We start from the raw sequence: 27,875 nt of genomic DNA, 5'->3' as shown, positions 1-27,875 counted from the left end.
CTTAATTAATAGAAAATACACCAAGGACTCATAAAGCAACATACGAAAACCCATCATAGAAAAATACATACCAAATCAAACAAAAGGGTTATAATCACCAAATTACATCATTTGATGCATTCGGAGGGTACTTAACTCAGATACTTGTCCTAATTATCAATTAGGACAATTGGCTAGAGGGTTTAGGATTTGGACTTAAGAGTTTATCTCCCCTCTCTTACCATTGAGACAGTGCGATAGGGTACGCTCATCCTGACAATTCAGGGAAGTCGATACCCGGTACCTGCAACCTGCATAAAATCCACGCATGTACAAACACAATATTCTAAGCTAAACAGGCAATGGTAGGAAGTGGTGCATCGTGTAGATCCCGACTAGCAGGTGACTACGACTCCCTTCCTTAACCATATCAGAAACACCATACATAAATAAAACAACACGCACACCATACACATGCAGTATGGGGTAAGTATCCATAAGAAACACATGGAATAATGAACCATCTAACTAATCATCATCGATAACTGAAACCATTGAATAATCATCATACATGCATGAAATATAGAGTACCAAGTAATTTCATCATATAATAAACTGAGTGTAATCATCATCTGATAATCTCTAAAATAATAATACTACTCATCAAACATAAATTGGCCTAAAAGAGTTTGGCAATCATATCATAAATGTAGCTCGAAAAATATAAACTAGGGGCAGGCACTACATCCACCCCCCCTAGACTTAGGCTTACTCCTGGAAGCCTATAAACAAATAGGGATATAAATCCCGTAATCTAGATGCATCCTCCCATGTCGCTGAAGAGTCATCAGTAGGGTCCCATTGGACCCTTACCTGCTCTATGGTTCGACCCCTGAGGGTCAACTCCCGCTGCTCCAGAATACGTATTGGCTCCAAAGCCAGCTGCCCGTCCTCTACCTGTAATGCATTCCAATCAAGAATATGTACAACATCAGGAATATACTGTCTAAGTACTGAAACATGGAAAACATCGTGAATGCGAGCAAGGCTGGGCGGTAAAGCAAGACGATAGGCAACTGAACCAATCCTCTCAAGAATATCGAATGGTCCTACAAAGCGAGGTGCTAGCTTCGAGCCCTTTCCATAACGGATCGGACTCTTCTGCGAACGCACTCTCAAGAAAACCTTCTCTCCAACAGCAAACTGCTTAGCTGACCTATGAGCATCCGCATACTTCTTCTGCCTGTCCTGTGCCGTTGTCAAGTGCTCTCGGATACGCACCACCTGTTGCTCCATGTCACGAAGCATCTCTGGGCCCAATAGGATGCGATCCTCAAGGCTATCCCAACTCAAAGGTGTACGACAAGGGCATCCATATAAGGCTTGGAAAGGTGCCATGCCAATAGAACTGTGATACCCGTTGTTGTAAGCAAACTCCACTAGGTAGAGATAGTCCTCCCAATGAGTCTGCCTATCCATCACGTACATCCTCAACATATCCTCGAGAACCTGATTCACTCTCTCTGTCTGCCCATCTGTCTCTGGGTGATATGCTGAACTGAAGTTCAACTGCACTCCAAGATCATGCTGTAGTGATGTCCAAAATGTGGAAGTGAAAACATGATCCCTATCCGAAATGATCTTTCAGGGAATACCATGTAGTCTCACAATGTCACGCATGAAGACATTAGCTACTGAAGCTGCAGTGTAGGAAGACCTGATTGGTGCAAAATGTGCCACCTTGGTCAACCGATCAACGGTGACCATGATAGCATCATGACGACAAAGAGTCATAGGTAATCCTACTATGAAATCCATAGAGATGATGTCCCACTTCCATGAAGGAACGAGATTCGGTTGCAAGAGCCCTGCCGGATGCTGGTGTTCTGCCTTGACTCTTTGACACTCAAGACTTCTAGCCACAAAATCAGCAATGTCGCGCTCCATCCCGGACCAATAGAATAAACGTCGCAAATCTGCATGCATCTTCTTGACGCCTGGATGTGCCGAGTAAGGTGCACGATGGGCCTCTGATAGGATCATATGTGAAGCTCATCCAGTAGCGGCACATAGATCCTTCCTGAAAGTCTTAAAAGGCCATCTAACTCTAGGACATAGCCTGAAAACTTACCCTCCAAGGGTCTCCCTGAATTGATCTCACTGCACACCTCCAGATACCATGAATCAGTGGGGAGTGCCTAAAGTATCTGACATCTCAAATCGACACTAAGAGTCATAGATGATATCACATGTTTCCTGCGACTCAAAGCATCAGCTACGACATTCTCCTTCCCCTGGATATACTTCACCTCAAAGTCATACTCGCACAAAAACTCCATCCAACGCCTTTGCCTAGCATTCAGATTAGGCTGCGTGAATATGTACTGAAGACTACGATGATCGCTATGTAGTTCAAATCTGTGTCCCAACAAGAAATGTCTCCATCTCACTAAGGCATGAACTACTGCTGCTAACTCAAGGTCATGTGTAGGATAATTCAACTCATGATCCTTAAGTTTGCGTGACTCATATGCAATCACTCGACCATTCTGCATTAGAACTGCTCCAATACCCTCAAGGGAAGCATCTGTACACACCATGAACTCACCTTCTGGATCAGGTACTGCTAAGATCGGTGCACTGGTCAGAAGCTCTTTGAGTTTCTTAAATGCTTCTACACACTTTTCTGTCCAAAGAAACTTCTTTCCTTTCCTTTGAAGGGAGGTAATAGGGTGTGCTATTCTGGAGAAGTTTTGAACAAATCTGCGATAATACCCAGCTAGACCCATGAAACTACGAATCTCCGACACAGTAGTGGGTGTAGGCCAATCTACTATTGCCTGGATCTTCGAAGGGTCTACAGAGATACCTTCGCCTGAAATAACGTGTCCCAAATACTGTATCTCTGATTGAAAGAAATCACACTTTGCCGCATTGGCATAAAGTTGATTATCTCTCAAGCACTGCAAAACTAAACTCAAATGTTCCTCATGTTCCTTTTGGGACTTAGAATATATCAGAATATCATCGAGGAACACAAGAACAAATCTATCAAGATAGGAACGGAACACCCCATTCATTAAGCACATGAAAACTAATGGAGCGTTCGTCAGCCCAAAGGGTACCACTGTGAACTCATAATGCCCGTAGCGAGTTCGGAAGGTGGTCTTATGAATATCAGCCTCCTTGATGCGAAGTTGATGGTATCCTGACTTAAGATCAATCTTAGAGAACACTGTAGCTCCCTTGATCTGATCAAATAAATCATCAATCCTAGGTAAAGGATACCTGTTCTTTATTGTCACCTTATTCAGCTGTCTATAATCAATGCAAAGGCGCAAAGAACCATCCTTCTTCTTCACAAAGAGCACTAGAGCTCCCCATGGTGATACACTAGGTCGAATACTACCCTTGGCCAAAAGTTCCTCTAACTGCAAACACAACTCACTTAGCTCTTGAGTGGTCATACGGTAAGGAGCTCTAGAGATAGGTTCCGCTCCTCGAGTGAGCTCAATGCTAAAATCAATGTCTCTCTTCGGAGGCATGCCTAGAATCTCACTCGGAAAGACATCAATATACTCCTGTAAAATAGGGTGATCTAGGGTCTTCCTCGTAGATTCTTCCTCATCAAGCTCATTTACCGTAACGGCAAATACCTGACACCCCTTACGAAAGCTTCGCTTAAGTTGCATAGCAGAGATCATCCGTAGGGATATAGGCCTCGGTATCCCCACAATCTCAACATCCTTCCCTTGGTCATCCTGACACATAATGGTCTTCTTTCTGCAGTCAATACTAGCCCTATGAGAGCCAAGCCAATCCATACCTAAGACCACATCGTAGGAGCCAAGAGGAATAACTCAAAAATTGACTGAAGTCTCGAACCCTCCTATGCTAAGTCCACACTTATGAACTACCGAATCTGTGGAAACTTTAGTACCTGAGGCTAGTTCCATTTGCCAACCATGATCTTGCTTAACCGACTCCAGCTTACACTTATCAACTAGAGATGGAGAAATGAAAGAATCTGTAGCACCTGAATCAAATAATACAGAGAGAGGTGTACCTCGGATAGCTCCTGTAGTCTCAACTACTGTCCCCTGATGGTCTGCCTGACGGTGATCCACCGCTGCAAATACTCTATGAGATCCACCTGTATTTCCGACTGTAGGCTCAGATGCCGCAGGCCTGGGTCCTGAATACTGAGATGCTCGCTGTGGGCAGTATGCTGCAATATGACCAATTTGTCCACACGAATAACATCCTGTGCCTCTGCCAGATCCTCTCCCTATAGGTGGTGCATTCGACCGTTGGTGGCTACCCCTGCTAGCAAAAGACTGGTTGCTCTGTGCAGGCCGAGATTGCTGATTCTGTCTATTACGTTGAGCATTGCGATTGATCCTAGAGTTGGATCCACCGCCACCACTCTGTGCTTGAGGGTAAAATCCCTTATGCTACTGAGGCTGCTGCTGAGAATGCTGCTGAGAATACTGATTCCTCCTAGGGAAGGGAGGCTTCCTGATTCCACCGGAATTGTGGTTGCCCTTAGATCCTGCTATAGTAGGCGCTCCCACAAATCCGCCTTGCCCAAAGTTGACACTCTGCTCTACTAGGATAGCTCGATGTACCGCATCCTTGAGGGTCTTAGGCTCAAATACCTTAACACCCCCAATAAAACGGTTGTTCAAGCCTCGAATGAAATGTTGTGCCAACTGTGCTGGGTTGTCACTGAATCCCGAAAAAAGGCATGAGCTCATAGAACTTGCGCTCATACTCTACAACGGTCATAGTGAACTGTCTCAGGTTATGGAACTCATCTGCTCTATGCTGCTTCCATTCCTCTGGTAGGAATCGCTCATGAAAACTCTCCAAGAAAATCTCCCAAGTGACACTACCCATGTCAATGCCCAACTTCTTCTCCTCAATAGTCCACCAGGTGGCTCCAAATAACTCTAGATTGGTAATGGCAAACCTCGCTTTGACATTACTGTCAAAGTCCTGCATAGCAAAAATCCTGTCAAGGGCAATAAGCCACTGCTCAGCTACATACCCAGAACCTTGCCCATTAAAGGGCTTGATCTTGGACCTCTGAAGATCCTTCATCTGAGAAGATACTATGAATCTATGTCGATCCTTCTGAGGACTCCTAGATCTGCGTCTATGCTCGTGTCCAACCTGGTGTGCTCTATCCTGCTCAAGAACAGGAGGTAAGCGATCAATAAGGGTTCGCATCATTTGCCTCAGATCAACCTCCTCAGAGTCGGCATGTCCCTCATCGTGGTTCTCTTCCTGATGCTCACTGACATGCTCTTCCCTATTCTCTTCCTGAATGGGGCTCTCATGGATAGACTCATGAACACTAACATCTCTGCCTCGTCCACGACCTCTGCCACGGCCAAGGCTACGGCCCCTAACGGAAGATCTCATCCCAGATACCATCCTACAATAATATCCAAGACACAAGATGCTAAAATAACCATGAAACATACTACTGAAATACATAGATAAAAGACACATGTTTTGCAAACAAGATATTTTCAGTTTTCAGTTTACCTATAATTTCAGTTTAAGTATGATTTCAGTTTTGAAGTTTTAAGTGTTGAAGTATGAATAAAATAGGTAACTAATAGTTTATATACTGTTTCAGTTCAACTAGCTTCAAGTTTTAGTTTAAGGTTTGCATTTTTATTCAACTAGTTAACACTAGTGGCGTTCCAATATACCCAGAGCTCCCAATGTAGAAACTTGGGCTTTGATACCAGATGTAACGCCCCGCCAAGGGATCCAAAAGAATTAACCTAAAGTTTCACTAAGGTTGCTAAACATTTTTTTTTTTTTTAAAGTAAGAAAGTATGACATACACATCAAACAAATAGTAGCGGAAGCAATAACATGTAATCATCGACAAACATACATTGCAAGTTACATTTCTTAAAGATCCCATGACGTTGAGTCACGTTTAAATTTAATTAATTCTAAGTCTAACAACTATCACATACATAGAAAAGAATAATCAAAAACTCCAATGTCCATAATATACATTTGTTCCGAATGCTCCTTGGCAAATTAATTTGGAATGCTCATTCATCCACTGTACATGTCACAGGGTATGAAAGGCTTAAAAGAATATACATATGTAAAGATCAAGATACAACATCCTCAAATCCATGATACAAAGTACAGTAAAAATATATGAAACTATTCACTATACATGATACATCCATACATCCATAATGATAAAACATCTATCATAAAATCTATCCATCCATCATACTAATCCAAGAACATAGTGTAGGTAAATGCCAATCACGAAATCTCTAGCCACGGTGATCACGGAACGGATCTCAATGGTAAGAGTAAAAGCACTACCACCCGACCGCGTGGAACCTAAATGGTCCACTCCCACCGCGCTGAGGAGATAGTCTCAAGTCCCAAATAGGATAACAAAACCTATAATCATAAATACTCTCTAAGTCCAGGAAATCCTATAAGTATGCTAACTCAAGGGTTCCTAAAAAGATCGACATCTATATCCCAGAGGTACCACAAGACACGTAGGAAAACTAATATGCAAGCGAGAAAGTGTCATCGCAAAAGTCATGTAGAAGTTACCCGAGCAATCCCTTAGGAATCCCGGGTCCCTACTGATCCTGCGGCCAATAGTATCCTCTCGTACTGACGAGACATACTATGGAATGCAAGGTCGTAACCAAGCGTCCTCTCTACCCCATCCTAGTCTGTACTAGCACTCATGGCATGGGAGAGAACATACAATTATCTTGTTAGGTTCATTTTCTCTCATTTAGTGTAAATGTTTTCACTTATTAAAAACGACTTACAATGGGTTTCTCAAGGCAGCCTCTTAGGGCTCCGACCCCCATTGCAAGCCACTTCCCGACTCTACACATAGATAACCTACCCTAGCTCATGAACTCATAAATCAAAGAATCATAATAAAACCATCTCAGTCCTATACGAGCAACTGAAAATATCATAAAAAGATAATCCACAAAATATATCAGTTCTTCATGAGCAACAGATAACATCAAATAGTAATCATGTAATCACGACAGTTCTCTATCAGCAACTGAAGGCATCAATAATAAGTCACAAAATCCAATGGTTCTCTAATGAGCAACCAGAAAGTAATACAAGTATAACTGATCGAGACTCAGAAATGGTTATCAAATATAACTGATCGAGACTCAAAAATGGTTAAGTTAGGTATTCTCAATTACATACATCTCAGCTTCACACAAGGAAACTGGAAAGCAATCACAAACAGTAAACACAATCATGTCATAGAGCACTTCATCACATTACCATGGTCAGGTTAAGAAAGATCGAGACCAAATCATCAAGACATCACATTCACAAACCCCGAGCCTCTGGTAACAACCTGAACTGGTCAACGCTAAACCAACCCCAAAACATTCAAAGTACAAAGACAACATCAAAGTCTCAGAGATTGGATCTGAAAGTATATTATTTAAGTTAAGGTAAGGTTTGTGTTTTAGTTTAATGTCGAATTCAAGTAACAAAATTTTCACAACTACCCTTTTCGAATAACCCATTTCTATAATAACTTTCATTAAATCAATATCCAAATTTATAATTTAGTCAAATAAAATTCATTATTAATTAACTTAATTAAACTAATTTTAATTAAATTAATCAATATTCATTAGATCTAATTACTTATTTTAATCCAACTAATAATTGTTAATTTATTAATATTTAAACAAAATTATTAATAAATTAAAATTTACAACTATAACTATGCAATTAATATTTATTTATTAAATATTTAAAAAGTTTAATCTATTATAAAAATTGAATATATTAAAATTTTATTATTTAAACATTTTTAAATAAATAAAATTCATTTTTTAATAATTTAAAAAAAAAAATTTAAAAAAAATTAAAAAAATAAAAAAAAGCGAAACCAACCAATGTTTATAGCCCGTCGGCTTTGGCCGCAGGCCTGCGGTCGCAGGGCTTGGGGCGGCAGGTACTCTGTACCTGTCGTCGCAGTACCTGCGACGCAGGTACTGTCGGCCTGCCGACAGTGGGGGCGGGTACGGGGTAATTCCCTCCCCCCCACTATATTATATTAATATATATATTTTTTTTTATATATATATTTTTTTTAAATTTGATTTTATTTTATTCTAAAACAATAAAATAAGTTTTATTTTAACAAAATTAATTTTGTTTAATCTTTTTTTTTTATAAAAACAATTTCTTCCAAAGGATAAATATGTAAAATATAAATATATATATTTATATATATATATATTTATTTATTTTATTTATTTATCTAGAACTTTTCAATTTCATTAAAACAAAACCCTTATCAAATTAGATCTTAATTTCTAAATCAAGAAAACAATGGTTCTAATTAATTCATCCAGTCTCCATGGATACAGAAATTATTGACGAATAATTAATAACTTCACAATATTGAAAGCTTAAAACTTTCATCACAGAGAATTCAGATCTACAAACCCCAGACACGAAGAAGGCAGGAAGGGATAATTTGCATATTTAATAGATAAAAAACAAACACAAGACCCTACCTGATCCTGATGCTATTATGCAATCTCCAGGAACTGTATGCGAATTCGCTCCTCTCAATAACCTTCCCCTTCAAGACTTTCTTCGTATCAGCCTTCTGAAATTTGCTTCCAAAAATTGTCTTCCCCAAAAATTCTCGTCCAAATTCGTATATCACAAAAATGAACCCCCAAAGTTGTGATAAGCAAATTCTCCTCAATTCGGGGCACTAATTGTGCGTTTACCCGAGAAGACTCTTTGCACAACTCAGTTAACTCAAATTAACTTTTATTATCTTTTCTAATTCTTTTGCATTCAACTTTCATGCACATTAAGTTGAATTATTAAATAACTTTATTTAAAAATTCACTTGACTTCAATTCTTAATTAATTTATTACTTTAAATCTTATGTGCACTTTTAAGAAATTAAAATAACATTATTAATTTTTATAATTTAATCTTTTAATTTAATTCTTATATTTAACTCATGTTTAGATCATGCGATCTAGAATTCTTAATAAATTAATATCTTTCAACTTTTAATTTATTTTAGAACTTAATTGATAACATATTTAATTAATTTAAATAACAATAATATTTAGCATTTATTTAAAAATGAACTCCAAATATATTATTATTAAATTAAATAAATATTATCCTGTTCTAAATATATCTTGAACTTTAATTTCCAACTTTAATTCTTTTATTTAATTAATTAATTAATTAATTAAATATAAAGATATCATAATAATTCCTTATTAAATTAAATCATTAATTAGTCTTTTTTAATTAGACTTAATTAATAGAAAATACACCAAGGACTCATAAAGCAACATACGAAAACCCATCATAGAAAAATACATACCAAATCAAACAAAAGGGTTATAATCACCAAATTACATCATTTGATGCATTCGGAGGGTACTTAACTCAGATACTTGTCCTAATTATCAATTAGGACAATTGGCTAGAGGGTTTAGGATTTGGACTTAAGAGTTTATCTCCCCTCTCTTACCATTGAGACAGTGCGATAGGGTACGCTCATCCTGACAATTCAGGGAAGTCGATACCCGGTACCTACAACCTGCATAAAATTCACGCATGTACAAACACAATATTCTAAGCTAAACAGACAATGGTAGGAAGTGGTGCATCGTGTAGATCCCGACTAGCAGGTGACTACGACTCCCTTCCTTAACCATATCAGAAACACCATACATAAATAAAACAACACGCACACCATACACATGCAGTATGGGGTAAGTATCCATAAGAAACACATGGAATAATGAACCATCTAACTAATCATCATCGATAACTGAAACCATTGAATAATCATCATACATGCATGAAATATAGAGTACCAAGTAATTTCATCATATAATAAACTGAGTGTAATCATCATCTGATAATCTCTAAAATAATAATACTACTCATCAAACATAAATTGGCCTAAAAGAGTTTGGCAATCATATCATAAATGTAGCTCGAAAAATATAAACTAGGGGCAGGCACTACAAGATTCAGGAATTTATGTCAGAACAACCCAAACCCAAATAGAAGTTTCACAAAGCCAAACTCAAGCCACCTTAGGTATACCAAGAAATTTCATCCAAGAGAAAGGAAGTAACACCAAGCCCTTGAATTACCAAACTCCACAAAGCAGAAGACAAAGCTGTCGACGAAGCCCTTCAAGACATCTGATTAGATCGCACTATCAGATTTAGCAAACATCTAAGAGTTAACCCTGCTTATGTCTTACCAACTAGGCATGATTTCTATGATTAGGCCCCCTTGTTTCTCCACATCTTCTTGCATAAGTTTCACTTTAGAGTCATCTTTGTAGGAAAGCCAGCCATTCTAGGTTATCGCTTTAAGCATTTTAGCCAATCCATCTCATCTAGTTCCTTGCCTTAGAACCAAACCATCTAGCCAGCAATCAAATAGTTCACATCCAAGAGTTCAAAATTGTTGGCACATTGCCAGAACTTTCTTTTCCTATCATCTTGCAAATCCACTTGTCTCACCAAGGTTATCCCTCTGATAAAGATTTGTCTAGGGTAATCTAGCCTTGTCACTTGTCATCCCTCATCACCTTGAGCTAAAGGTTGGGATCCACAAGTGGTCAATCTCATGTTTTTCCTAAGGGATCATCAGTCTATCCTTAAGTTGACACAATCACCACCAAACTTGCACATAGGAAAGTAGACCTTTCATGCTTTGGCAACATATCTTTGAAGTTAGAATCCCCAACCCAGTCTTCCTTAGGTTTTTCATATAGCTTTGCCCCAGCCTAGGACATCATTTGCATAGAAAAGCCTCCCCCTTTGCATCCATCAACATTGTTGCACCTCATCCCTAGGAACATTTTCATGCCACCTGTCACTCACTTAGCCAAGAAGAAGAAGGAAACAATGGAGCCGTATCATTTGGATCAGACAGCTTCGCTCCCCTTGAGCACTCAACCATCCTTCAAACCAAAGAATGCTATACCATCACCTACTGACATTGAAGCTTTCATGAACCAACCAGGAAATGCAGTATTGATGAATGCCATTATAGACAAGAACAAAGAAACAAACATGGAAAAATTTCAGAGGGACAACCTAGGAGCCTTCGATTTTGGAAGACCTCCTCCCTTATTAGATCCTTCTCACCCTCTATTTGGGAAACTACCACCACCCATAAGCTCTTACGATCCAAATCATCCTTTGTATATTCCAAAAGAAGAGCCTCAACCCACCTCATATGATCCAACAGACCCAAACATACCAGCCTCCGCTCAAGTTGAAATCTCCATTCCGCAAGCCAATCCAGCTACCACCACTCCACCATTGGTCCATACCACTCCATCCTAAACCCCCTTTTCCCAAAACACCTTATCATTCACTACCTTCACTATTGTTGCTGCTACTCTCCAACCCAGCCTTCCAAATCCACCCATCTCCCAAATCAGTGCTAGCATCTTTGGCCAACCTCAGCAATATACAACCGGGATGTCACCCATGGGACCAAGTAATCAACCTTTCATCACCCCCAGCTTGTTTACCTCAGCTCAGAGCACAATTCCATCATTTCCACTAGGTCCTTGGAGCTCAGTGCCATCAGCCACAAATCCACAAGCTACTGCCCTCACTCTACAAAGCTATCAAACCCCACAAGCTACTACCAATGTTCTACCAAGCTCTCAAGTGATCCAAGCTCCTACCACAACTCTACCAAGTTTTCAAATCCAACCACCAAGCTATCAAAGCCCATCAGTTCCATTTCCAAGCTTTCAATTCCCACCACCTCCACCACCAACTAATCCATTACCTCCTATTACTAACTATTTTTCTATGCCACTTCTAGGAGGAAATCCACCACCACCAACCACCAATTACTTGGCCTCTTATGCCATGCAGATACCCTCCCAAATGGGGGCACAACCCACATATATTGGTCAAACTCCTCAAATCCAAAGTCAAGTTCCACAAGCTCCCCAATCCTTTCCCCAAGCTTCACAACCATCTTATACCTTACCTCCACAAAGCAATCCATTTATCCCATAGCCATCTTATGTTCCTCAATCCCAACCTCAAATCCAATATCAACAGTAAGCCTCACAACATATGTAGCAATATGTGCCACCTCCACCTCAGCAACCCATCATCCACCATTCAATTGCCCAAGCCATGTACAATCCCTACCAGCCCATATCTCAAAGCCATCCATATTCAATTGCACCATTCAGTGCATATATCCCTCAGAGTGCTCCTATAGTGGAGGCATCACAACCATCACCCATTAATTCAGAATGGGAAGCCATGAAGATAGCTTTTAAGAACATCCAGGACAGAAATGACCCAAAAACCTTCAAGTTTGAGAATGTGTGTCCTTACCCATTTGACAGAGCCATTACCATGACACCATTTCCCAAACACTTTGAGATACCCAAGTTTGACAAATTTAGAGGAAAAGGAGACCCTGTCACACATATCAAAGAATTTTACATGCACTACCAAGAAGTGGCATATAATGACATCTTCCTTTTGTGCCTCTTCCCCAAAATTTTGTCCGAACCAGCTCTTGAATGGTTTTATAGAATCCCATATGGAACAATCAAAAACTTTGCTGAATTGTCTAAGGCATTTGTAGCCCAATATGCCCATCTTGTTGAGACATAATTATCAGTGGTTGATCTTGTCCACACCAAGCAAAAAGGTGGAGAAAGTCTTGGTGAATATCTACAAAGATGGCAAACCCATACCACCCGCATATCTTGCACCCTGCCAGAGTGCCATTTGGTGAAAATATTTATTGATAATTCCCATCCCAAATTAGCTCACCACATGACCATGAACTGTTTACAGACCTACAAAGATATCAAAGAAAAATGAATGATCCTTAAGCAAGGACTCATTAAAGATGGTGTGGTCAAGATTTACAAGGAAGCCAGCCAAAATCGAACACATTCAAATGACAAGTCTAGGTATTGGAACAAAAACAAGCATGTTGCAATAGATGGGGTCACTCACACCAGACATGTGAATATTGTTGGTCCTTCCCAAAATTAGTCCAACCCACCTTATCAACCAAACAATCAACAAGCTATCAAAAACCAATAGCAGAATCAACAAAGCTTTCAAAGCCACAATCCAAAGCCCAACTTTCAAGGGTTTAACAATCAAGCTAATCCCATCAATGTAGCTGCAGGACCAAAGCCCAAGTTCCAACCTGCACCTCAAAAATATACTCCCCTTGGTGAGCCATATGATGTCATTTTTGAGAAATTAGTCAAGGAAAACCTCATCAAATTTCCTCCTACACAGCAAATCGACCCAGGCCAATCCAAAGCTGCATGGTATATAGACAATGAGTATTGCAAGTTTCATAGGGTGAAAGGGCACACCACCCTTAGATGCATGAAGCTGAAAGATTATGTGCAGGACCTCATTGATCGGAAAGAAATCACAGTTGGAGAACAAACCTCTCCCAATGCAGGCTTGTAGATCTATCAAAATGCTTTTCCTCCTCACAACAACCAAAATCCTGGAAAAGCACCCATCCAAACCAACAACAACACCAACAACCGCCATCCAAACCAACAGCATGCAAAGAACAATTACCACACTTCATCCTACATAGACTATGGTAGCCTCATAGGTTGTATATCTAAGAAAGAGCCTTCTATCAATGTTATCAATATCCAAGGCCTAAACAATGAGTGTGCAGTCACCACTCGAAGAGCGCAATTGAACATCGCAGCCCCATTAGTCCCATCAGCACTATCAACCCCAACAACATTATCAACTCCATCAAAAAGCCAGTACAATATCTTGGAACACCTTGGGAACATGCCAATCCAAATCTCCATTTTAGACCTTCTTCGCACTAGTCCTATGTACAAAGACATCCTTGATAGTGCTCTCATAGAATCTCATGTCCCTTCGGATATCAATGTGATTGATTTTTTTAATCTTATTGGACACCTTTCATCCTCATGTGCCTTATCATTCAAGCCCACTGACATACCCATGGTCGAGCCAGATCACACCCTTCCACTTTGCATAGCCATTATGGTATCCAATTTGACCGTAAAAAGAGTAATGATAGATAATGGATTAGCCTTGAATATTTGCACCCTAAAATTCATAAAACAAGCTGGGTATACTGAGGCAGATATCATCAATGAGGTTATCACCATTAAAGCTTATGATAATCTAGAGAGAACCACAGAGGGAACAGTTTTGCTACCCATCAAGGTTGGGTTGGTCATCTAGGAAACAATTTTCCATGTTGTTGATCTAAACCTACCATTTAACATCTTCCTTGGACGCCCATGGATCCATGCCATGAAGGCTGTTTCATCCGCATATCATCAGTGCCTCAAATTTTTGCATCAGGGCACTGAAGTGACCATCCATGCCGATCCAGAACCCTTTGCTTATTGCAATTTAGTTGAAGCCTCATATACAAACCATTTCCCTAGCATCAAAATCGGTTAATCCATTGCCAGTTCATCCAACACCTGTAATGACCCAGAAACCATCCTCGCCTCCACCCTATCTACCCTAAAGATCAACAACAAAGGTTGTGGAGGGTATATCCTATCTGATGCATTTGCAGTTGGTGAATTGCCACTTGATCCACACACCCATGGATGACCCACATATCATAGAGGCAAGGAGACTCCACCTCCTCGATACACAAAGCTTGGCCCAACAACCTTTGTATCCCTGAGAATCCCTCTTCATGAGGAGCTCACTCTGGATATAAACAATTGGTTACATAAGGATGCACCTCCAAGAAATCAAGCACACCTTGATCACTTTAGCCAGAAGTATCACCAAGCACATAAGCTCATCACTGAAAAATGGAACTATCAAGGTGGTGGTCTAGGACTAGAGGAAAGAGGCATGCAGCTTCCCATCGAAGCACACAAAAGGGAAAAGAAGTTAGGTCTAGGCTTTGGCATACACACAACTGGGGGCACCAATATGAACGGTCATGCTTTTTTGAACATCCACCATGACCTTGTAGAAATCGAAGACATTCTGGAGGAAGTTGAAAAGAGACCCTACGATGATATCCCAGACCAAATCTCCCTGGGAGACTCTGTTCTCCAAGAACTATCCATCCATTTCATCGACCTACCACTCGCTCACCCTGAACTCATAGATTGGGACCAACCAAGTGTAATACACATTGATGAGTTCACATTATAGGAAGCACTTCTAAGATTCATGGGAGCCGAAACTCCTCACAAGAAAAAAAAGCTAGATTCTACCTATATCTATAAGCTATATCCCAAGGGGTATTTTGGAGAAAATCCCCAACCTAGTTCCAATACACCCAAAATTGGAACTAAGGAAAATCTAAGACTAGCTAAGGTAGCGAAGAGAGCCCCTCAGCAAGAAAATCAAGACTTACAAGCAGAACATGAGGATTTAGCATTATCTCCTCAAGATAATCGACCAGAGGTGTCTTCTATTCTAATTGAGGATACTAGAGAAGTCAACATTGATTCTTTAAAGATCCCAAAACTTGTTCACATTGCTGCATCTCTATCGCAAGACCAAGCTAACCTTCTCTTTGAGGTCTTAAGAGAGAACATCAGCCGATTTGCATGATCATATCAGGACATGCCAGGACTTGATCCAAAGCTTGTAGTTCATCATCTTGCAATCAATCCAAAGATCAGGCTCGTCAGACAAAAGCTTAGAAAAATGCACCCCAAGGTGGCATTACTAGTTAAAGTTGAATTAGAAAGAATGTTAGCTACTAAGGTTATCTGACCTGTCGACTACTCAAAGTCGATCTCCAACATGGTCCCTGTCACTAAGCCTTCTGGTGACATTAGAATCTACACTGATTTTAGAGATCTTAACAAAGCTTGTCCAAAAGATGATTTTCCCTTACCCAACATAGATATGATTGTAGACCTTACAGCTAGACATGAAATTTTGTCCCTCATGGATGGATTTTCTGGGTATAATCAAATCAAGATTGTAGAAGAGGATCAACATAAGAAAACATTCACTACCCCTTGGGGAACCTTATGATACAACATGTTGCCTTTTGGCTTAAAGAATGCTAGGGCTACCTATTAAAGAGCTATGACAGCCATTTTCCATGATCTTATCCATAGCATTTTGGAGGATTATGTGGATGATATCTTGGTTAAATCTCACACCTTCATGGATCATCTTGCTAACCTGGAGAAAGTATTTGATAGGTTAGCCAAATATCATCTCATGTTGAATCCCAAGAAATGTGTCTTTGGGGTCACATCTGGCAAGCTTCTAGGCTTTATAGTTTCTAAACAAGGTACAGAGATCGACCCCAAGAAGGTCAATGCTATCTTAGACATGCCTCCTCCCCAGACACTATGACAACTTCATACTCTTCATGGAAAGCTTCAATCTATTTGGTGCTTCATCTCCCAGCTTGCAGATAAGTGTACGCCATTTGCACATCTACTAAAGAAAGATGAGAACTTCAAGTGGGATTCTTTATGTCAACGCAGCTTCGATCAGCTGAAGTAGTATCTCGCCAATCGCCCTATCTTGGTTCCACCAGTTCCTGGTCATCCCTTCATCTTGTACATATTAGTAATGCCTATTGCTCTAGGGGCACTTCTAGCATAGCACGATAACTACGACAGAGAAAGAGCCATCTACTAAATCAGTAGAACCCTAGTTGGTTATGAACTCAATTACACTCCTATGGAAAAAGCTTGTTTTGTAGTTATTTTCTCAACTCAAAAGCTTTGCCACTACATGCTAAGTCATATTGTCCAGCTAGTATCTAAAATTGATCCTCTCAAGTATATGCTCTCTAGAACGGCACTTATAGGCCGTTTGGCCAAATGGGTTATGCTCCTTAGCGAATTTGACACCTAGTATGTGGATAGAAAGGCAATCAAAAGGCAAGCTATAGCAGATCACCTAGCTAATGCACCTCTAGTAGATACATATCTTTTGATCACAGAATTTTTAGATGAACATATCTATCTAATTGAAGAATAGGCCCCATGGAAACTTTATTTTGATGGCTCATACACATCTCATGGATCAGGGGCAAGAATATTGTTGGTCACACCTCAAGGAGATTACATTCCAAAAGCTTTTAAGCTACAATTCCCTAGCACCAACAATATAGCTGAATATGAGGCTCTCATAGCTGCAAAATGGAATATCACTAAGTTACAAATCTTTGCTGATTCTCATCTCATCATCAAGCAAGTCCTAAATGAATATCAAACCAAAGATGAAAAGCTATTACCCTACAAAGAGCTAGTTGATCAACTAACCCAATATTTTACAAAGCTTCAGTTTACACAAGTGCCTCGAATGTAGAACAAAGTAGTAGATGTTATGGCTACTATTGGCTCACTCTTGGAAATTCCCCAAGCAACTACACAATATGATTTTTTAGTCAAGCAGCTCCTTACACCCACCTATGCGAATGAGGATTCAAATCGTGTTTGCATCTTGGTTGGTCCTCAATCCCCTTGGTACCATGAAATCCATGCTTACCTTAAAGATGGTATCATATCCCCTCACCTCAGATGAACCCAATGCCATAACCTCATTCGAAAATCATCCCACTATGTCATCATATCCAATACCCTATATCGTCTGGGTTATCACGATACTCTCTCTAGGTGTTTAGACCAAAACAAGGCAGTGATGGCATTAAAAGAAGTACACTCCAAACTTTGTGGTGCCCACACAAGTGGTATTGTCCTAGGGAAACAAATCCTTAGAGCAGTCTACTATTGGCCTACCATCAAAGAAGACTCCTATGACTTTGTCAAAAAATGTCTCCCATGTCAGCAGCACGCCAATCTTGTGCATGATGCAGCACAAGATCTACAGCTTATTGCACCACCTTGGCCATTTTCATGTTGGGGCCTTGATCTAGTTGGAACTATCACACCTCTCTCATCTGATGGACATAAATGGATAATAATAGCTACAGACTATTTCACCAAATGGGTGGAAGCAGTCCCCCTAGTCTCAGCTATAGGAATTCAGGTCTCCAAGTTCATCTTGTACCACATTGTTTGCCGCTTCAGCATCCCATCCACCATCTTCACCGACCACAGAGGTAACTTTGAAAATCTCAACATGGAAGAATTATGCACTTCCCTCCACATCCATCACCACTTTTCTAGCCCATATTCCCCACTAGGTAATGGCCAGGCAGAGGCAACTAACAAAACCCTCCTCAAAATCCTAAAGAAAGTTGTCAATGATTTTGGCCACGATTGGCACCTACAAATAAATCCAGCCCTATGGGCCTATCAAACCTCCTTTCGTACATCCACAGGAACAACTCCATACTCCCTAGTCTATGGTGCCGAAGTGGTACTACCCATAGAGGTTGAACTTCCCTCCTTGCGCATATCTTTGTGAGGGAAAATATCGGATGAAGAATACAGAGTAGCTCGGCTCACCCAGCTAGATCTCCTAGACAAGAAGTGACAACATGCCTATGATCACCTCATAGTCTATCAATCTTGTCTCAAAAGGAACTTCAATAAGAAGGTGCTTCCCTGACACTTTCAGTTGGGCAACATGGTCCTCAAAGAAAATATGAAAGTCCAAGCCAATCGAGAAAAGAAAGGCAAGTTTGAACCTACATGGCTTGGTCCTTATGTTGTCACTACCTCCTTTGGCTCTTGAGCCTATCAGCTATCTACACTGGAAGGAGAACTCTTGAATGATCCTACTAACATCATTCATCTCAAGAAGTTCTATGCTTGAAGATCCTTGGTATACCTAGCTTTTGAAAAATTCAAAAAAAATAGTAAAGATAAATAAGCGTCCAATGGTGAAAATTTGGCAATTCAAGTGCCTTGGATAGGTACCTTGGTGAAAACCTAGTAATTCAGGTGCCTTGTGTACTAAGACTAATCCATTATCTATCACTATCCTATCCCTCATCCATCCACTCACCATCCCAGAAAACACCTAGTTGTTCCCTTGGTGTTCCAACCAAATATCCAAAATCTAATGAAGCTTGTAAATACCTCTTGTACAACTTGTAAATCTTGAACCTCAGCTTGTAAATCTTGTACCAAAGCTTGTATCATACCTTGTAAATCTTGTATTATCCTTTTTATCATAGCTTGTATATCCAAATCTTGTCCAAAACTTGTACCATATTCCAGCTTGTAAATAATCTTGTATCCTAGTTTGTATCCTATCACATGCACAAAAAGAATCCCATTTTCCTTAAGCTTTTCAAAAAACTATCAAATTATCCAACTATCCATCCAACACACTCTAAAAAATTTCCATCTCACAAAACCCAAACATGAACAACCTTGTACATTTGTAACACATCTTGGTCTGTCAGCTTGTACATCCTCCTTAGCTTAGTACCATTGTATCTATCCAGCTTTCGTATTAGTTCATCCTTGATCAGCATCTTGCACACATCGCACAACCCTTGGTTAGCTATTCCAAATGCATCCTTTAGCTAGATCTCTTGTCACCAAAGTGTTATCCTTCTTAGTTCAGCTTGCCAAGTGCATCACTCATCCAAATCCACCAGCTTAGGTGCTCTCTGATAGATCCTTGCAGGATATAGCTTTCCTCATATCTGATCTTGATCTATTAGTACCTCGTCCTACCCATCTCGTTGGCAAACAATTCTCTTTTGAATTTTTGCTTTCTTTTGATTTGGAATCTTCCCTTTTGGGTCTCGAAGTATCTTTTCCAAGAAATCTTTTGTTCCCTCCTCAAGGTTTCCATGATCTTCCATATCATGGTAAGCTACGAATGTGGCACTCTGAGTGTACGGTTTTGATAAGTCTTTCATTTGTTTCTTTTTTGCTTGTGGGTTACCTAGTGTCGGTTCCATGATGTTTCCTCTGGGTTTCATGTGTGATGCTGGGGCAATCCTTGTGTGTTTGTTTCGAGTCAGTCCATCAATCCTATGGATGGTTGGTGACACGGCCTTGATGTTCTTGGTAACCTTGAAAATTAACCAACAGTCCTATAGCAAATCTAGTGCTCAACTACATGGTGGTACTTCTCTTTGACGTATCCCCCTTCTCAAAAAGCTTCAATGGAATACCTTCATCTCCATTATTCCCCATCCATATCCAGCATCTGTCTCTCCTACCCCAGCTTATGCATCAGTATCTCTTGGAATTAATCATCACTCCTATCTTTAGGGATCCATAATCCTAGTCTTAGGATCCACCAATCAAATCAATCCACCAAGCCTCATCTTTTGAGATCCACAATCCTAGTCCTAGGGATCTCTGAAACCCATCTCTTGCCAATCTAGCTCTTTGAAACCCTGTTGCATCAGCTTTATCATCCCATCATCCATCTCCCTATCTTGGATTCCTTTTTATAGTGCTCTGCTCCTTCATCCTCCCCCCAATCCTAAATGTCTTAAGCTTATTTACTCTTGTGCCTCTGATTTTCCCCTTTATCATTCTCCCATAGTGAGAGTTTGAGCTAACTAAACCTCTTCTCTTAAGCCACTCTTTTTCCTCCCACCTGCCAAGATTCTTGTACTTTTCAAGAAGCTATCGAGCCTCGCTTTCTCTCCATGCCGCCTTCTTGAGGGGGCATCTCGCAGTCCATTCTCTCCTCTTTTGCTCTAGCCTTGGGCATCTTATTTTCTTATCTTTGATGCCATGCCACTTGCGACATCACATCAAAGAGGGGAAAAATGTAGACACCTAAAAATCTTTTAGAAAATAAAATATTTTTATTTTCTGAAAAAAGTCCCTAATGACATCATCATTTATTAATTAATTATGTAATTAATTAATTAATTAATTTTTTATGCCATTAAATCCCTTTATCTTAATTAAAAATATTTAATTAAGGAATCCCTCCCAAAAAAATTTAAATCTTATTTAAACATTTTTTCCTTATTAATTAATTAATTAATTAATTGACCAAAAATCCCAAAATAAATTATTATTTTTTTTTTTTCCCAAAACTTGGCCAATTTCCTTAAGACCACTAACCTCTTCCAAAATCTTCTAATCCTTCTTTAATTTTGATTAAAGGCTAATCCCATCATTTCCTATCCCTAATCCCAACTCAAAATATTTAATTAAGATTAAATATTAATCCTCATGTTTATTAAAAATGTTTTAATAAATATCTCCTCAACCCAAACCCTTGAAATAAATAAAACTTTATTTATTTTCTAAAAACTTTGTTTATCCTCATCCTAGGAAGTTCTAGACTCTTCTAGAAAGTCTTCATCCTCATCCAAAGCCTAGACTCTTCTAGAAGATGTCAATCCTTATCTTTAATCCTAATCCTAATCCCCTCCTAACCTTGTCACATTCCCTAAACATGGGTTAAGACTTACTAACCCAAGCCAAAGTTAACAAATATCTCCTCCTTCACCCACCCTCATTTATTGCCATCCACTTGCCTATCCCTAAGCTAATCCTAAACCGTCCTAATCCATCCTCTAATCATTTCCACAATCCTAAGCAAGCTTAAAACCTTCCTAATCCAACCCAAGTCGAAATTCCTCACCCTCCAACATAAATGACCCTCAAATATCTCTTACACTCTCCTTCAATGATCTTACAAAGCACTTATGAAGGGTCTTTATGAAGATATTATCCCTTGAGCCTCCTTTGTTGACTCATCCTTGCCCTTTCCTCCATCCTCTCGCCCTGTGACATGTGTCACTCCCTGATTGGCTGTAAGGAAGCACATTCCATGTGCTCTCCTCTCATTCAATCTGAGCCCTCCATAAACTTTTTCCTTTCCTTCCATCTTAGCCCTCCATCTCTCAAGCCTCTTGCCTATAAATTGGATCCTTCCCCTTTGCAAAAATAACACAATCTAGAAAGTAAAGCCATAATGCCATTTTGAGAAGCCATTTTTACATCAAATCCATTCACCAAAATCTATCAAAAATCCTCCATTGAAGCCCATTTGAGCATTTGAGCATACATACATAATCACGCCATCTTAGCTATTAGACAGACCTCTAAATCAAGTGATCATCCTCATTGAGAGAGCCTATCCATGGCTCATATTCTCATTTGAGGACTTCACTTTGTCTTTCATGAAGTTATGTTAAATTAGTATGCAAATGCTTTTTGATTGTTTTAATTTAGTGTTTCTAACATACTAAAGTAGCATATACACTTGGTAGTGCGTATAAGTAGCTTAGAGATAATAGAAGAATCTAAGCTAAGGTGATTCCCAATTGAGTTGGTATCCGTACCAACCATGTCCAATAGAAATCTGAAACTTTTAAGTGTTTTTAAAAGATGAAAACCACATTCTCCCTTTCATAGCTAACAAAAATCACTTTAAAGGGAAAATTATTGATGTAACAATATCGATCATTTTGAAGAAGAAAATGAAGATTGAGAGGGAGTAGTTAATAAAACACTATTATAAAAGGGATGGTGGACATATTCCATAATTTATATTGTATCCACATAATTTCATACTCACTTAGAACTCACTTTAGTGTTTCTAGCCTAGCATGCTCAATCATGCTTAATTCTTCTTGCACTAGTTAAAAAAAATTCATTTCCTCTACATTTTAGACCATTAACTTCATATTTTTGAGAGGTCAAGGATTGACTAGGGAAACCTTTCCCTAGGATATGGCCACTTGGATCGCCCTTTAAATGGGGCCCAAATTCAAATACTCAATAATCATCTTAAAGGAGTGAAAAACTTCTTCTATGTTGGTAGGTTTGAAATTATAAACATAATTTTTAGGTAAAGGTATAAAGCAAGCTTATCTCACCTTATTAGTACTTGTCATGGGCTATCTACTATTGTAAGAAGTTTTTTTTATTGTTAACTAATGGTTGAAAAAAAAAATGATGTAATTACAATTTATTATTTTTGCAATTTTATAATAAATTTCATATATTTATAGTATAAATGAAAAAAAAAGAAATTATAAAAAATATTTATTAGTAACATGATTGGTTTAAGTTGGCTTAGATCTTATTTACAAAATTATTAGGATGTAACAATTTTACTTACACTTGACATTATTCTTGCCACTTTTTAAGGGACCTGTGGTAAGGCTTTTTGTGTGTCATTTCATTTTTTTTGCCTCCATAAGATCATTTTGTTTCTTTTTCACCAAATTTAAAATTGTAATTCTTTTTTCTTCTCGGTCATGCAATTATAATCCTTAAACATAATAAATTATAAAGGTCATTTGCGCAGTTTTTATTTTTTTTTCAAATTTAAAATGTTTTGATATAAATAGTTTAATTTTTTGTATATTCTTATTTTTTTTACAAAATTTCTTTTGTTTATGAAAATTAATTTATAAATAATATTGATGTATCATGCATTTAGTTACCAATTTAATGAGTTGATATGCCAATTAATTATTGGTAATTTTATTTTCTAAATTTTTATACTATTTTATTAAATTCATTATTGATATCATTTAATTTTTTATCATAATAATTTTTTGTCCAAAAATTTAAATTGTATCCTAACATATAAATAATTCAATCAACATCATACTTAAGTTGTAATCATACCATAAGTTCATAGGTTGATGGTTGATTTTTTTTAGGATATTTATTTACATATCTCATATTACTTTATTAAAAAACATACATTATGATTAGATTATGTATAATAATAATGATAATTTTTTTATTAAAGTAAATTATTTTAATAAATTTAAGGAAGAAAATTATAAAAAATATTTAGTCTTCACTATATTTTAATTACATGTCATTAAAATTTAACTTAGTTTTATAGGTTTATGAGTTGAATCCTAGATTTATTATTATTATTTGTTGAAATTAATTATTATTATTAGTATTATGTGTTAAGTTCTAGTAGACTCGAACCCAAGACCTCCCACATGAGAGGTTCACAAGTTATTGTTGCATTATAGACTCTTGCCCTATAATTATTTAAAATTAAAATAGTTAATAAACTTAAATTATAATTCAAGTTAATTATAAATTAGATTCTCTAATTATTTTTAAATTACAAATAAAATAATACTTATTATTATTGGTCTTACCATAGGTTAGTATACTAGGGGAGTGGAGGTGAATTAGTATACTCACTAGTTCAAACTTTTTTTGCTCCTATCACACTTTACACTTGTCTATGGGTTTGTGCTGGCCATAACTCAACCAATCAAAATTAAGCAAAAATGAAGAATATGAAAACAACAACACATAACACTATTTATCTAGTAGAAACCTAGCTAAGGTAAAATCTATGGTGTGTGGTGTGTGAGTGAATCCTCACAAAGCTTGCACTCTCTTGAAGTGCACCCAATCAAGAGCTTATCTTTGTTAGAAGATTACAAAGATACAATTAGGTTAGGTGCCACTTAGTTTAGGGATTTTGATAAGACTTTCTAAGTTCTTGTCTTGTTAGGAGCATCTTGGTTAAAGGACTTTAGAACACAAGTTAATGTGTCACCTTGTTAGGAGATTTGTAGAAAGAACCTATTAGAGTCCATCCTCAACAAAATTTACTATTGCAAAGATTAGTAAACAACAGGGAATGATCTAACAAATATCTACTAAACTTAGCTTGAAATAGATCCTTCTTCAACTCCCTTGACCTATCTAGAACTATGCTCTTCCTTCTCTTGCAAGCTTTGCAACTTTAGACCTCAATCATTTGTGTGCTTGAATCTCCTTGCTCTTGCACAAGATAAACCTTGTGTTGTTAAGGCTTACTCACTTCTCTTCAACATGATAACTCTTTGATGGTGACTTCTCTCTTATGAATCTCCTTCACACCTTTAAATTCCACTTGTCTCGGCTCTTCTGGCTCTCTAGCTAATCACTTGATAATCTAACCTTTTCTCTTTCAACTTCCTTTTATACTTTCTTCTAGCTTCAATTGGAAGCCCTGATCTGTGATTTCAAAATTTGAATTCTCACCTCTAGTACTAGTTCGACTATATGTTGTAGTAGTGTTTCACCCTTAACATATGTAGCATGTTTGTACATGAGTCATGGGTATCACGAGTCCTCGACAACCTTATTTTGTTGGAAAAAAATTGAATTCTCTCAACTATTCTTCAATATGTTAACCCATTACCATTAAGTGCAATGATGAGTGCATTCCTACCCTCTTCATGACTTGGAAACCATGGGTTTCTTTCTCCATGCTTACCTTGCTGACTTGTCCACACCATGTTGTATGACCACTGGTCAATCTTCTTTCCTATTTTCTTGGCATCCTTCTACTCACATATACTTCACTTAGCATACTTATTCTAATTTAATCACCTATTTTGTCACCTTTGTTGGGCCTATAGTTCTTGTCTTTGCTAGTTATTGTTGTGAACTAGAGTCACACATCAATGTGCATTGCTAGTCATTATTCTCTATTGGTCTTAGATCATTTGTGTGCCTTTACATCAATGGAAACACCTTTTACAACTAAATCTACCATTCTATCTAAATGGGTTCAAGATGGTTATGGAAACAATCTCCCCCTTTGGCATTGATAGAAACACTTAGGAATTTTATCACTCATTGTTTGGTGCCTTTCCTTCACTTGTTGAACTTCTTTCAACATCTCCCTATAATATAGTGCATCCACATTTTTTGATCATTTTTCATCTCCTCTCATATAATTCCTTGTGTTCTTCTCTTCTCACACTTTCTCTATTTATCTCATTTTGTTTTTGTGCTCCCCCTATTGTTTTTCTTCTTCTCCTCCTCTCAACTTCCCCTCCTTTGGCACTAATGCCAAAGGTGACCATCTTCTCTTTCAGTCTCTCAACTTCTCCCCCTATGGAGTAATCCCTTGTTCTCATCAATCCACTATTAGATTTCTTTGATCCTTGATCATGGATTGATGCCAACCTATCTACTCTTAGTTAGGGATGGATAGGGGTAGGAGCCCTAACTTTTCTCTTAGATACTCAAAAGTATAATTTTGAAGAGGCTTTGTAAAGATATCAGTCAGTTTCTCCTTGGTTGGTACATATTATAACCTAATATATTTTCTTTTACTTTCTCCCTCAGAAAATGGCGCTTGATAGATATGTGCTTTGTCTTTGAGTTCATCAATGGATTTTTAGATATGTTGACTACAATAGTATTATCATAGTTGATAACTATTGATTCCTCCATTTTCTCTTGATTTCCTTCAATCATTTTTTTATCCAAACAATTTGAGTGATAAAAATATATTCTTCTTCAATTGTTGACTATGAAAAGCATTTATTCTTCTTATTGGTCCATGCAACCAATCTTCCTCCAAGAAAGAATGCACCACTAGTTGTGCTCTTTTTGTCATTTGTGTTCCCCACATAGTCAGTATTAGTGAAGACACTAAGCTAAAAGTTACCCTTGCAAGGATACCAAAGGCAATATTCTATAGTACCCATTAGATACATGAAGATCCTCTTCACATCTACCATGTATGATTATTTTGAGTTGGAAAAGAATCTGGTTACTAATTCAAACATTTGTGTTGTGTATGGTCAAGGGTGCACTACATGCTGCAGTTTTCCAATCATAGATCGATAAAGTGTCTCATTCACTTCAAGTCCTTCATCCTCCTTTGAGATCTTGCAAGTGATCACCACTAGTGTGGCTACCAATTTTTCTTCCTCAATACCAAATATCTTTAGTATTTCCTTCACATATTTTTTTTTTCCCAATGAAGATCCCCTCTTTTAGTTGGGATAAGTTGCTTGAAGTATGATGAAGAACTTGATTTCTTTGATCATGGCTTCAAAAAACTCAACACTTATCTTTTCTTCTCCTTTAAAGATGATATCATCCAAAAATATCTCTACACTCAATAGACTTATTTTTGTTTCTTGCTTCATGTATAGATTACAATTGTCACTAGTTCTTATAAACCCACTCTTTATCAAGTATGAGTGTAGTATCCCATACCATGCTCTTGGTGCCTATTTTAGTCCATACAAGGGTTTTATAATATACATACTTGGTTTTTCCCTTGTCCATTTTCAAACCCCTCAAGTTGCTCAATATACACCTCCTCTTCTAGAACTCCATTCAGGAATGTAGGCTTTATGTCCATCTGATACACTTTGAAGTTCTTGTAGGTTGAAAATGCTAGGAGTATTCTAACTACTTTCAACCTATCCACTAGTGTAAAGGTTTCTTCATAGTCTATGCCTTTCTCTTGTGCATAGCCATTGTAGACAAGTCTAGCCTTATTTATGACCACCTCTCCATCTTCATTCATCTTGTTTAAGAAAACCCATTTTTTTCTCCAATGTTGTTCTTGTCTTTTTCTCAAGTGACCATGGTCCATGTATCCTTTTTCACTATTTTATTCCTCTATGGCCTTTCTCGAGTCTTCATCTTCTAGAGCTTCCTTTGTAGCTTTGGGCTCTAAGTGTGAGAGTAGACACATTGTCTCTCTCACTTTTCTCCTAGTTATCACTCCAACATCCATGTCTCCAATGATTTGGTCTATGCACTGCCTCCTCACATAGTTTTATATCACTAGTTACCCTTTGAGTACTTCTTCTCTTTGTTCTTCATGTTAAGCTTCATCTACTTAAGCCAGTACAAGCTCTTGTACAAGTTCCTCCTCTATTGGTACTCTCTCCACTATATCACATAGTAGATGTATTCAAACTACTTGTAGCCTTCTAGCTATTTCTTGCTATCTTACCCTTTTTTGTCTAAGAATTAATCCACCTTTACATTGGTAGATTCCACAATCTTCTTTGATTGAAGGTTTAGACACCAACATGCTCTTCTTTTGGTAGATTATCCTAGAAAGATACCCTCATCACTCATAGGCTCAAACTTTCCTTGGTATTGATCCCTCTTTATGTCACATTTTCTTTTGAATACTTTGAAGTAACTGATGGATGGTGTGTAACTAAACCATAG

At 38.1% G+C, this 27,875-nt stretch overlaps 1 protein-coding gene across 1 annotated transcript; it reads right to left on the bottom strand.

The window, feature by feature from the left end:
• Positions 1-826: 826 nt before the first annotated feature.
• LOC149543894 (uncharacterized) lies at positions 827-27,216 on the bottom strand. Its single transcript, XM_089795852.1, has 3 exons — positions 26,953-27,216; positions 4,046-4,406; positions 827-936 (listed from the first exon to the last, which is right to left on the bottom strand). Exons 1-3 carry the CDS (start codon positions 27,214-27,216, stop codon positions 827-829), a joined length of 735 nt encoding a protein of 244 aa, XP_089651978.1.
• Positions 27,217-27,875: the final 659 nt, after the last annotated feature.

This window comes from Cupressus sempervirens, chromosome 8 (genome assembly GCF_028749045.1).
Source record: "Cupressus sempervirens isolate cs-2001-9-10 chromosome 8, ASM2874904v1, whole genome shotgun sequence".
NCBI lineage: Eukaryota > Viridiplantae > Streptophyta > Pinopsida > Cupressales > Cupressaceae > Cupressus > Cupressus sempervirens.
The sequence above is the reverse complement of the archived record's forward strand: the minus strand, read 5'-3'. Positions and strand labels throughout refer to the sequence as shown.

Coding starts and splice junctions, on each gene's coding strand:
- LOC149543894 (XM_089795852.1), bottom strand. CDS start 27,216: ATGAATGAAGATGGAGAGGTGGTCATAAATAAGGCTAGACTTGTCTAC. Junction 4,407..26,952: donor ATGGACAAGGGAAAAACCAA/GTATGTATATTA, acceptor CCTCAAGCACAG/AGTGGTGGCGGTGGATCCAA. Junction 937..4,045: donor GACTACAGGAGCTATCCGAG/GTACACCTCTCT, acceptor AATGCATTACAG/GTAGAGGACGGGCAGCTGGC.